The sequence below is a fragment of the Desarmillaria tabescens genome (genome assembly GCF_030435595.1).
Source record: "Desarmillaria tabescens strain CCBAS 213 chromosome Unknown EV420scaffold_18, whole genome shotgun sequence".
In the NCBI taxonomy this organism is placed as follows: domain Eukaryota; kingdom Fungi; phylum Basidiomycota; class Agaricomycetes; order Agaricales; family Physalacriaceae; genus Desarmillaria; species Desarmillaria tabescens.
In genome coordinates, this window is record NW_026848317.1 from 369,633 (window position 1) to 382,965 (window position 13,333).

Here is a 13,333-nt window from a genome sequence, read left to right on the forward strand (position 1 = left end):
CTTCATCGCCAATATGTTTATTGCTTTAGCACTACTCGTCACTGCTCTTCAAGTTCCTGCTCTCGCTTGGAATAATACAACGCAATATCTCACTGGTCTCGGTCAGGCGCTTCAAGGCACTGGTCTTACTACCTTGGGTTCACAAGCAGGCAGGCTCAACAACACGGTCATAGGCCGAGCCCTTCTGGCGAGGTTGCTCTTGGGCAATTATACACTATTTGCTCCAGACAACGAAGCATGTGAGTCTATCGTATGCTTGTAGAGTCGAGGAAGAACTGAAGAGATGTTACAGTCGCCAACGCCACGAATTCTTCAAGTCTATCCAGTGACGACAACCTTTTTGCCCTCACGATATTGTACCACATCGTCTCAGGGAATTTCAGCTCTAACAATGGCACAAACTCTACCAGTGGCACAAATGCCACACTCGAGGCAGCAACTTACCCGAATGTGACTATCGGACGTACTCTACTCGATGACCCTTCGGTGGTTCAGCTCGAAGGAAATAAAAGTCAAGTCCTTGTTTGGAGTTCTGTTGATGGTACAGTCCAGATGTACAACCAACCGTACGTTCATATAGCCCTACTTTTGACTTGTATTTAATGCCCCGGGTTAGAACCAGCGTCTCTGTTCAAAACAGTACGGTTGTTGAAAACCTATTCGTGAATCGAATAAACGGCATACTCCTCATTCCGCCAAACGTATCCGACGTTCTCACCGCTCAAAATCTCACATATCTGGCCGGCTTTTTGAACTCGACAAGCGTTACCTCGTCCAATGGTACCAACGAAACTGTAACGGACTTGTTAGACGGCGATTCTGTGCACGGTTTCACTTTCTTTGCACCCGACAATGCAGCAATTGAACTAGAAGGCTTCTTGACGTCAGTAGCCCAGAACACAACAGCTCTACTATCCATTCTGAGCAATCATGTACGTCTCGACAATTCGTTCCGATTGCACCTGACTAACATCCATCCAGATAGTCAACGGAACGACCGTTTACTCGCCCTCAATCACGCCCTCAGAGAACCTGACTTCTACAGGGGGAGAGCCGCTTACATTTACGACCAACTCTTCCGGCACGTTTGTGCATAGCGGGAGCAGTAGTGCTCGGATAATAAAAACGGACATTCTCTGCAAGAATGGCGTTCTTCACATGATCGACCGGGTGTTGAACAATACAGAGACCAATCCTGAAGCAGCTTCGTCTGCGTAAGCCTTTTCCTGTTCACGTATTCTGGTTTCTAACGTTCATCTCTCGCAGATATGAGTCCGCTACTTCCTTCATTGCAAGTTCGACGACTGAGACAGGACCAGTCGGGGAACCGACTGCCATTGGCTCCGTTGGAACCAATGCGGAGACGACTAACAGTGCTCAAGGCAAGCTCGCCACAGTCGAACTCAATATTAATACCATGTTCGCTGCAGTTTGTAGGCGTCATGGGATGGGCTGTGCTGGGTATGGTTTATATTTGACCGTTGTAGTTGAGTTCGCGTGAAACATTCCGTACTTACCGACTATGTCTTAGCTTAGTAGTACCATAATGCTCATACGACTATGAAATCCAAAACTAGCAAACACAAATTGCGTAGGTAGTTATCTAATCTGTATAATCGTAATAAAACGAAATTCGTGTAACGAATGTTATTGCGAAGGAATGCAGAATGAAAGCTGTTGATAAGGAGTAGAGGTATTATTTCAAGCCTTTCGATAATCCACGATTAGAGGAGCTACAAGGAGAATGAAGCAAAGGGGGCCAGGTCATCTTTCCGCGCATAGTATTGTAAGTAAATATAAGCAGTAGGCTCTTCATATAAGTGCATGAATCTATTCTATAAAGGATCTTGGCGTTTCCTTGCTAGCTAAATATCATCAAATATCGATACCAAGGTACAGTACTAGTAGGCTCCCCAGTGCGGAAAGAATACATCCAAGCAGGAAGGAAGCAGGACAAGCTTGTAAAAATGCGTTTCCAGGCAGAAATTTATAGCTCGACACCAATCCTTTTGTAGAGCATCTATAAGAATCCAAGTATAAGTACCGGAAAGAAACGTTGATAAGCCGGCTTTATTATGCAGTCGCAGAACTAGTATCTCTATATATAGAAGTACAAGAAATCTGCGGTTCAGTCACGTGTGCGTGGTGTTCAACTTGTCTGCGGCAATACCCGGTTCTTTTACTTGGTCTCGCCATAGACGTCTCCGATGTAAAATGTTCTGGGCTTTGGTATCATACAAGACAACTAATATCGCGATCGATTATCTCTTGCTTACTGAACAGTCACTCCAGCTGGGTTACAAGGAGTTCGAGTTGCCAGGGATAATTGCTGCCGCTTTGTGATATTCGAGGTCAAAATACTACGAATTTCTCGTACAAACCGTAAACCCCCAACTTACCTCATCCGACTGGTTACTGATGGTACTTCATCCAGAGAACTGACATATCAATCTGGCCATCTTTTGTGCGGGTTCTGCCCTGGTTTTGTGGCTTGATAGAAGATGAATCTTCTCTCAGCCAACCCGTAGGTCTGGATCGGCTCACAGGCGATTCAGCTTCTCCGATTTTATCGTGGCTACCTTTTCTGGGCTCTCTTCTTACCGGTGACAAAGTTCACGTCTCGTTTCTTGACGAGTCGGTATATCCTTGGGATAAACCGGCACTTTACGATGGTCCATCCGAGCTATCCAGACGCTGGGGATTTCTTCTTGCTTATCTTCGGCCAACGGATCCGTATTTTGTCGATCAGTCTAATATTTGCATTACGTCTCCCAGTAAACGGCTTAGGTCGGAGTCCATTCTCTAACAGGCGGTCAGGTGCATAAGGGTTCTCCCAGCACAAGGTCTTCACGCTCCCGCGCTGCATCGGAAGTGAAGTCGCCTGCATTCAGCATGCTTGCTGGATTATTTGGCCACGATAGCCGCCGCGAGGACGTGGTACATACCGGTGATCTCGTTGCTCAAATGACACGATGCTAGATTTGAACCGACTACCGCCAAGTAGTCTCAGGTATTATGAAGGCCGCTATAGAGGTGGTGCGAATTTGTGCGCTTGTCTAGCCTACGTGGAAGTCTGTACGTCTGGGACAAATTTTTTTGCCAATCCTTTGCAGCACAGGCACGAATAAGTCTCGCTTTCTGATCTGGACTTCTGGAAAGAATCCAGGCTATCTTCTTCCAGCCCGCCTGTAAACGAATCCCGCTCCGCGAGACTCTGGCGATATTTCACCATATCCGCTTTGCCACCTCTGGGGTCGCGTATTTTATTCCTCGATCCCGCCGGGACGATGTCTACATCCGATCTTCGTTCCGATAGCCATCAGCGCATCTAGCCGAAGTTTACTGCTTGCTAGGCGGGGATTCTTCGGACTTCTCTTCGCGGCTGGCTTGGCATAAGCAACTTTATTGAGACTCTTCGTCTTGAGCATGCTCGATCATCCGGAATTCTTCCCCCAGGAAGTGTCACCGCTACTCCGAATACCATCGAACGTCTATCGTCACGTCCCCAGGGTCACCTTCCATGTGCTGCATGTAGTTACCCTAGCACAGAAACGCGTGAAAAGAACTGTCCGTGGGCATTATTATTCTGTGGTTAATAATACCTATCAAATCATCTCACAATCCGAGTTTTCTTCCTCCCACGTAACAGACTGACTGAGATAATTAGGCTAACCATTTTCTGTGCATTACCTATCATCTTGATGGAGATGATGGAGATCGTGTTCAGGCACATGCGTCTTTTCCGTTATGCAGGTTTCATAAGGGATCCCGGAAGGCGGGTCGGAAGTCCAACGGCAGCTGATGGCCGTGTGTCGCAAAACGGATGTTTGTCCTCTCCTTTTGGTGCGGTTCGGAAGAAGTGTTCCACGATCTGTTTGACACAGATACACAAGTTTATTTCCTACTTCGTGATTCTTCTCATCATCAATGAGTTTGCTTTGATCTTACATCCCATGATCAGCTGATGCATAATCCCCTTGATTGATTCTCCTCCTGCTGTGAACTCCTTAACGCCTCTTGACGTTTGCGGAGAGTATTCTGCGAGAAATACGCGGTTGGCTGTTGGGAAATTCCTCCATACTCCGTAAGCCTCCCAAAACCATGCACGAAGTTCTCAAAAGGATATGTCCAATAGTGAATCAGGGTTTAGAAGACCTGTAGTTAAGCGGTCGGTCCGTCAGTTGACTATCAAGTTTACGTGTATACGATCCCTACTTTTAGCCTCACCCTCACCGGCAGGATTGCAGTCAAATCTACCTCCCACAAATTGTGATTTGTATACATCAATGTCATAGACTCGTTGAAATTTCTAAAAAAGAATCTATGGGTTAACCCCCCCCCCGGAAAAAAAAATTGCGGAAGGTTATGCTGCCCTTCTTGCGAGATATGCAATGCACGCATGAGTGGTAAGCATCTATAGAAAGCTTAAGCGCACGTGCGACCCTTTTATCCTTCGCGGAAATTCTCGTCGGAAAGACTGAGTGTGAATCCAACTACTTAAAAGACTAACATTCTTCGACACTGACATAAAGATAGTAGGTATGAGGTCTACCGTAAAGCAGCCTTTACAAAATTCACAGCACGACGAGGTTGCAATGACGGCACACTCAGGCTATCTTTCCGTATTGACCTTAGCCTGCCACTGGAACCCCACGACCACCCCGTCAATCACCACGATGTAGATGAAGATCCGGAAAGCACAAAGGACAAGTCTGTCAGCTTCCGCCTTGGGGTTTTCATAATTAACCTGGATATGTTCAACTCGGGTATGACGCTCGAAGAATCAGAAGCCTCTAGAAGGTGGTCTCGTCCTACTTCGTTCGTTCCAGCACGGGATTTCACAGCCTTGCAAGAGCACATGCCCACCGCAGCCCGGAGAGAGAGAGATGTCGGTTTAACGCCCGATGAGTTTTGCGTCAGTTCATCTTAGTGGCCGAGACTCGGCCCGCCTTTCAAGTGGTGGTGGTATCTAAATATAGATATAAACCCCCGAATGGGTAAGCCGAGTTGGCGGCCTGCCGCACAGCCCCTTCCTTTGTTTTGCTTTATCTTCACAACCTTGATACACCGAAGTGAGTCTCAAGTTCAAGCGCCAGTATTGATGGAACTCACGTTTTGCTTTTCTCCTTTATCTAGCCTTTTGTCCGTGCTTTCTAACAAGATCGGTTCCAGAGTGTTCGAGTGCTTTCTACTGGAGTTCTACGAGGAGGCTGTCCACGTCCGGTCATGGTATCGCTTATCAATACGCCGTGACCATATGCCACCGTGAAATATTCCGAGTCGAGCCTCTCATGATAAGCTCCCGATAACACAGGCCTTGGGCCCATTTAGGCCGTAATCGATTAGGGCAAGCAACGCCCCCTCGTCTCTCGAAGAAACACCACCATACGGTCTGGATAACCATCTTTCTATGTTTACCCACGTACGAACTGCGGCCTGGTATCCTGTCCACTGAGCGAAAGATGTTATCATGAGCATCATGTTTCACGGCCGACTAAAAATCGAACAACCTACCGGTACCGGAAACCTATACTTAGAGTTTTCGTCATGGTGGTACGCGCATCATTTTCCGTCTCTAGGAATTGCTCACGAGTGCCTAGGGTGCTTTGTGCACGGTCGGCTGACTCACGGCCACTCTCACGAACGTACTTTGCCGGTACCTCGTCGTACGCGTTTACTGATAATGACTTGTGCGATCCCAGTCAACGTTTGGCACCGTGTGTTCTTCTTGGGGGGTGGTGATCCTTATCACCCATGGGGTTGCTGCGCCGTCGAGACGGGCGTTACTAGTACGACTCAAACCCGCTTCCGGCGGGCGCTCACGTTCACTTTCGTACAGCCTAAAGCTTCTTTTTTACGCGATCCCTCAATCACTGTCACTTTGTTTCAAGCTGCATAATGATGGTTCTTTCCTTATACCTCAATCAGGCGCCGTAGTGTTACGGTGGTGAGATTTTTCTTGGCCTCTTTGTTGCGCTTGAAACTGAGGCCGCTTTTCAAAGTCTAGATAAATGACTCGGCCATAGTCGGGCACCAAAATGGCAATCGGCGTGACGCCCTGGGCGGGGTATCCATATCAACATTCCCCCACTCCTGCGATGTAGACCTCCGCTTATGAGGTAGAAGCAGATGTTATTTTTACGGTGGAGGGCATGTGCCCATGCCACTGACTTCATCAACGCGTCACCGCGGAAAGTGCCTTTTGCTTGGCAACCATTTTTATAAGTTACCGATCGTGGACTTTGAACCGGTAAAGCTGAACGCTTCGAGAGGACGGGTAGATAGATCCATGCACAATGTACCCGCCAGTGTGCCCTATCTCTGCTGCCGTTGATTCCCATCAGTATCAGTATCAGTATCAGTATCAGTATGCTGTGCGCACCAATTTGTAGGATCACTATCTTTCCACGGCCGTAATCCTAAGAGGCCTGTGTTTTCGTGTGACTCTTTTGCTCTAGATCTCATATCTATTGGTTAGAGCAACCTTAATTTATCTTATAGTTATTTAAGGTTGGCACACATTCTGGTAGAACATCGGCATCATCGAACATATACATGCAGCTACACAACTTCTGAACTTCCACTTCATCCACGTAACGTGCTTGTTACCCAGCTCCGTCGGCGGTGGTACTCGACTTCCACTCGATCATGTAATCACGGGGATTATAGCGAGGTATAAATATATAGGTGACACGTCCATGCACCCTGACTGCGACAGCATCCGTAGCAATCGAACGTAAACATAGTTCAAAACCAAACCCACAGTCTAAGTATTAATCAGGATGCGTATGTTTGATGTCAGCAAACTACCCTAAACAAAAAGGTACCAAAAATACTACAAGAAGTAAACCATAACCAAAACCAAAAAAAGAAAAGAGATAAAAAACAGATTGCGGACCAATGAAACTTACAAGTACTACAACGGGATAGCGTGGACGACAGCAGCGAGAGTGAGAGTTGCACTAGAACTACAGAGAACAATTTTATGTGAGTATTTTAAACCGTATGGTCCGTTGTATTTTAAAGCAAGAGGCGAGGAAGAGACGACGGCGAAAATTCCGCGTGGGAAAAGGGATCACGCATCAAGTATCCGTTCCCTGTTCCAGTACCCTGCATCAATCGCAGATACTGGAGGGATAGTAGCGCCTGACGACCCGTTATGATGGAGGAACTGCGAGTTGGGAAGGGACGTGACGGGGGGTAAGGCGCGAGGTAACCCAGCGGCAGCAGCGGAGTGACGCGAGCTGTTATGTGACGAAGGATACGCGTTCCCCCCTCCACTCGACGGAGTGTAACTGCGATGATGATCAAATCCCCGGCCCCCCTCAGGTGCTGGGAGCTGGTACTGCGACGAGTTGGTGCTCCCGTTAGTGGTAGTAGGCGACGACGCTGCGGGGTAGTTACTTAGTTGGGCCTGAGTGGGGAAAAAGGGGGAGTTGAGAGTGGGGAAGGAGTAGCTATTCGACGTCGAACTTGAGGGGCTCGCTCCTGGCCCAGGAGAGTTTGGACTGGGCCATGAACTAGGAGAGGATAGGGGGGGAAAAGACTGAGACTTTGTGCTGATAGGGGACGTAGCAGAACGATCATGAGGAGGCCCAAACCAGCCAGAACCAGAAGAACGGTTACTGGAGGTTTCCCAAGTTGAGGACCCGTCGTTGTTGTAGTGACCGGAGCCGTGACGCTGAAGATACGGGTACTGTGAAGGCAGGTGCCCCTGATTGTGACAAACGCGGTGAAGATACTGAGTGGTGCAAGCGTTCATACGGGAGACGGCCATCGCGATAGGACTATTTCTGAGGGGTTAAAGGGGAACGTGGACAGCCTGGCGTGCCCAGAGCTGGGTTCACCGTAGTGCGAGGGGATGATTCATCCTTGAGTAGCTGCCCATGTCAAGGGGATCAGCTTGTGAATCATCCCCATCAGAAGGGGAAGGTTCGCCGAGATCGCCACCCATGTCGTCACCCGCGTCGGGGGGCAAGGACCCGTCGGGGGCGCGCATGCCGGAACCGTCGGTTTTTCGGCGCTTGCGAGAGTTATTTGGGCGGCGCCGGTAGACATAATCAGGATATTTCGAGTTGAAGGTTTCCTTCAACTGTTTTGCCTGGTCAAGATAAAACTGCTTGTCGTTCTAATGAGGAACGGTTCAGCGGGAGTCGATCGTAACCAAGAGATGAATTAACCGGTGACATGGAGGACCATTCTTTGCTAAGAATCTTGCTTATTTCGCCGGTACGCATGGACTGGTTTTCGGCCGACACCTGGGGACGGCGTCTGCGAGCGAAAATCATGAAAGCGTTCATGGGACGCTTGGGGGTGCCATCCGCATTGAGACTCTGGGAAGTTAAGGCGGCATCATCTGTCACGTCGTTCGTGAGCCTCGGCGGCGAACACGTAAAGGCGCGCGACTCACCGTCTTGGTCCCCGTCGCTCTTCTGGGGGTCGTTGTACACGTTGTAGGTGGAACCGTCATCTGAACCCGACTGGGAACCTCTCTCGTCGCGTCTGTCGGACTTGAGAGTCACGGGGGCAGTTTCTGGAAACTGGGTGAGGGAATACTGGTCAAAGGGACTCATCCGGGCAGAATGGAGGAAAGATGAAGAGTAAAAGAAGAAAGAGACGAGGACTGGACGCAGGAGGAGTTAAGACAGAGGTAGGGCGGAGAGGGCTGGATATGACAATTGCGGGATGATCGGCGTCGATACACAAGTCTCAGTTAGATCGCTCACACTGACGGGTGGAACGTAGTGGTAGTAATGCAAGAGAGAGTAGCTGGCAGCGCAGGACGGGCACTGGCAGTTAGAGTCGTGTTCAAGAAATAGTCCCAGTCTGTTTTCTTGGTTGTCCTAAGCAGACCTGACGTACGAATCCAGGTTCGCATCCAGTTTGCCGTTTTAGCCATGTATGTATTCGCATCTGGCAAACAATCCGGTTTGATCTCGACCGTTAACTTGGTTCGTCGCCTTCTCAGACACCGCCTGATCTTGCCAACAGAACAGGCACACGACTTTCCCCCCTTGGTCGGCTTTTACATCCAATTCTCCGCGACTTTTGTCTAGATCTGGCTCCAAGACACACACTGGATCAGCTCGTGACGCCTCCAAGCAAAGTCTCTGATGTCGTATCCCTTCCGAACGACACGAGAATCCAGCATATGCTCTTCATCCTCTTGTCTTGTCTTCGTTCTTATGGTCCCCGCTGCTCACCACGGAGCCTTTTGACAAGTGCGGCAATTCCATATCTAGAAGTCTCAAGCCGCATTAATTTGATCAACTTCGCCAAACTCTAACTTTTCCCGAGATCATTCCCAAAAAAGCGTAAATTATCTTCGAAACCCCATTTCTCTGATTTCTTCTCAGAAGGGACCCTGACAAGCACCCCAGACCCTGACTGTTGGTTCGGAAACTTCCCTCGTCCATGTACGACTTTTATGGGTGATATGTGCTAACGGGGTTCGTCGCTTGATTCATCAACTCTCGCTGTTTCGAGCCTGCTTTCGTCACTAGAGATTCACTGCCAGATAAACCCATCGCTTCTCCTCCTCTCCCATTTCAAAATCCACTTTCAAATCCCTCAGATGCTGTGCACTTACACTGGTGCCAGACCCGGTGATCTACTGGTGCCTGCTTCCTAGTCCTTCGCGGAGCACACCCAATGCCACGGAGTCTGAACGGCCCAGCAGACCGAACCTCAAAACATCTCAGGCATTTATGTAAGCAATATACACGATGAAGACCGGAAATGAATGGGATTTTCGTCCAGAAGCGCTGTACTGCACGTTTAGAATAGAGTCCATTGACGTCGACGTTGAAGATCATCAAAACCTATATGATATTCATTTCTATTGAATAAACAAACTGTGTTCGATCGAGTACGCTAATCCAATGTTGCGCCCCCCGTCGAGTCTCTCTTGTTTTCCCTCTTGAATTTCCGGGTCCCAAAGCGCCTGGCAAGGAAGCCGTCACGAAAAAGAAGCCCCAGAGAGCTCGCTCCCGTGTTCGCTCGGTCGACTCGACGTGGCACAGGTGCCTCCCCATCGAAGTCGTCCGGGAAGGGCCCAGTGCGGATCTTGAACATACGAGAGATATCGCAAGTGAGCGGCGACCCAGCATCCCCACCCGAGATGGGTTCATAACGGCATTCTGTGGCGGATGCCTTCTCATAATTAGACAAGACATCGCGGAGAAGTTGCGTTTTATTGACCTGTGAATGCGACTTTTACATCACAAACGCGAGGCGATGTGTCCAGCAAGCTTTCAACCGGAAGAAGGGAGATCATCGTACGTTAGAAGAACGCAGTTGGAAGAAAAAACGACATTCCAGAGAAGGGGAGTACGCAGGCGTTAAACAAGAACAACCCCGCTTACGCAAAGTCGCGGAAGCGAGAGGGGAGTGAGAAAGTGGATGCTCGACGTTAGTACGAAAGGTCCTATTTTCAAGCACGAGATGAGCGTTACGTTATATAGAGCATGCCATCACGCCAGATGAAGGAATAATTCGACCCTGTCCAATTTTGAGCAGGAAACAGGATGTCATCTGTGGGAACAAGCACAGGAACCTCAAGTCCTACTAGTACAAAGTGCTCGGAATCTTACTTGAGATTAATGGGAGGTAAAAATGATAGGCTGGTCGAAGGCAGTGGCGCGGTCCCGGATCATGATATGTTTTGAAAAGGGGCGAATAATGAAATGCTGGGGGCTCTTTAAGGAGATATTGGTCATGAGGCGACCTTCCCATCCGAGACTCGATATCGCCGGCGCGCTATCTCCCGGAAAAGTTCACTGCCGAGAAGCGCATGGTGGTGGATAGAGAACACAGCAGGATGAGGAAAATGAGGCTTGATTTCTATGTTTGTTTCCACAGAACCGCAACCGAGCTCTGCGATTAGGAAGAAGAAGAAGAAGAAGAAGCAGTAGTGGTACCCCAGGTCGAGACGAAAAAGACCAAGCACAAGTGTTCCAACGTGGTTAGAACTGAAATTGGAATAGCTTCGAGTCCAATTTTCCCCAGTTGGACAGTATCTAGAGAGAAGTTTAAATATGTAATGCGATGAGAAGCCACACCTTCCTAGCGCCAACGAGCATTTCGATGCCAAATATTGCTACTGGTGGGATCCCAACTCAGGCTAGTGTAAGGCTCGGAGCCGCCGCCGCAAGTCTGGTTCCTCGCGAAAAAGTAAAAGCGGCGAGGCGCCCAGGTTGTGTGACACGGAAAATGGTGGTGTACTGGGGATCAGAGTTTGAGGGTCAAAGGAAAAGAAAGAGCAAGTCCGGTCCGTAACGGCCCCGGTACCGGTAAGCTAATTATAGCCCGTTCCTTATTTCCTCGGATTCAATCTAGTCCTGCCAGTTCATTTTGCGTAGTCCAGTGGGCCATACGCGACGTCGATCCAAATTTCTTGGACTAGAAAAGTCGCCGTTTATCCTATGCTTGTCATAGGCAACGTTGGGTATGTCGATCGAGAGGTACTTGGGTCGCAACCCGAAAAGTTGGTATATTTTGCACTACCAGAACCCGTTGCACGAGCAGTGACTCTAAGCCTCCACTCCAGTTCACACTTCGAGGAACACGCCAGAAATTAAAATTCTTCACTTGACAGCTTCTGTACATGTGCTCTACTCATCGATGAGAAATGAAACGGGTCTTCGGAGCTACTTAGGAGATTTCTTTTGTGGGGTGCATTTCTTGAGGTGCTCTGCATGTCCGCATCCGACCATGCCGCAGTGGGATTCATCTCGCGGGAATGTGAACGGGTAGTTCTCGATCACCGTACCGCGTTTCTAGTTTCCGACTCGGAATCGGGGATTGAGAGTCAAGAGTGACAGAGAAGATCGCCGCGTCCTGGCGCTTGAGAGCCGCGTTTCGAAGGGAGAAAGGACCTGCGTGAGTACTACTGACAGTCCACGGCTCGCTATCCGTCCAGGAAGTCGGCGGAGAATTTTATAGTACGCGAGTTGATGGGTGGGATGTAATGTAGTCAGCCTGGTTGCGAGGAGACGCTCAATAATAAATGCTGAGCTAAGGAGATCTTAAACACGGCAGGAGATCGAGTCTAGACATAGGAACAGGAGAAGGACTCGAGCAGAGGCCTCACAGGACTTTGGGGTCAGGTAGAGAATCGCCGTGGGGCGGCAAGTCTAGAGGCGTAGTGAGGTCGGACGGCTCGGGAGACAGGTAAATAATATCCCCGACAACATCGCTCTGACACAACAAGCCTAAAGGCGCAGTCAAGGTATGCCTACGAGCCTGGGTCCTGAGGCTGAGAATCGAGTTCCCCCTTCGTTCGCGTGCTGTAATCCCGCGAACTAGGGCTGATATCTGCCAAAGAAGGCGATGATCAATTTCTCTCTGGTCAGATGAGACACGTAACGCGTAGAGGCACTGAAAGGCTCCGAGGCCCAGGTCTAATAGGCTAGTTAAATGTGGGAAGGTGAAGGAGTAGGATGCAATAGCAATCGAGATTCAGATAAGCCCAAGACAAGACGAGAGATACTTCGCAGGCTGACCGGGGTGATGGAGGATGGAAATACACGATGGATCAAAGTGCCGTCCAAGGAGTCGACCATAGGCGTTTTTGGTTCGGCCCTGGGGCCTGAGGGCAGGCAAAAAGAAGAGGGGCGATAAGAAGTAATGTACCTAGAAAGAGGCTCAACAGATCTTTGTTGGAGGAATATAGAAAAAGTCCCCAAGTTCCTGATCAGAACATCCACAGACAAGTTAAGAAAATTAACCTATACGGTTCGGGATGGGCGGGCCGCGCGCCTTCCGAAAGTTGGGTCGGAGTTTTTCGGGGTTTCATAAACTCCTTTTCCTCGGCGGAGTGTCCCTATCGACGCGAGATTCAAAATCTGGATGTTTCGCAATTTCACGAAATGGAGAATCCCGGTTGTGGCAGAGATACTACATCGAGGTGCAGGGCGTGGCTTCGTGTTTGGCCTTGTTGTCTGTCACTCCGAGTGAAAGGTCCAGGAGCTAGTACAAGTAGCGCTAAAATTCAAACCTGAAAGGCTCGGCCGGGGAAGAAAATTATTCGAGATTTCTCCGAACGGTTCGGTTTGTCTCTTTTCGAACAAGCTCTTCCTATCTGTTGTCTCCTAGACCTGTAGTGGTCCATACCGAGTAAATTGCTCCTTTTCATCCCTTTTTCGGATACATGCATGTGTGCTCATTACCCTGCATAAATTACAGCGTCCCGCGAAGCTGTCAAGAGCCAATGGCGTGCGACCATCAAAGGGCCTCCCAACTGTCCGTCCAAGCCCGACGCCACTTCAATCCTACTGTTTTTATATTGGTAAGAATATCTAATACAAATTGTAGGACCCACTGAAGCACATAG

At 49.1% G+C, this 13,333-nt stretch overlaps 2 protein-coding genes across 2 annotated transcripts; one reads left to right on the forward strand and one right to left on the reverse strand.

The window, feature by feature from the left end:
• Positions 1–13: 13 nt before the first annotated feature.
• On the forward strand, positions 14–1,501 carry EV420DRAFT_1270566 (FAS1 domain-containing protein; the record flags this gene model as incomplete). The annotated part of the gene is made up of 5 exons (XM_060467579.1): positions 14–239; positions 293–566; positions 617–932; positions 982–1,214; positions 1,267–1,501. 5 exons carry the CDS (start codon positions 14–16, stop codon positions 1,499–1,501), a joined length of 1,284 nt encoding a protein of 427 aa, XP_060330546.1.
• Positions 1,502–7,075: 5,574 nt separating this feature from the next.
• EV420DRAFT_1748212 (uncharacterized protein) lies at positions 7,076–8,899 on the reverse strand (the record flags this gene model as incomplete). The annotated part of the gene is made up of 5 exons (XM_060480228.1): positions 7,076–7,793; positions 7,848–8,128; positions 8,181–8,356; positions 8,411–8,568; positions 8,727–8,899. The coding sequence occupies 5 exons, from the start codon at positions 8,897–8,899 to the stop codon at positions 7,076–7,078; spliced, it is 1,506 nt and encodes a 501-aa protein (XP_060330547.1).
• Between the last annotated feature and the right edge of the window lie 4,434 nt (positions 8,900–13,333).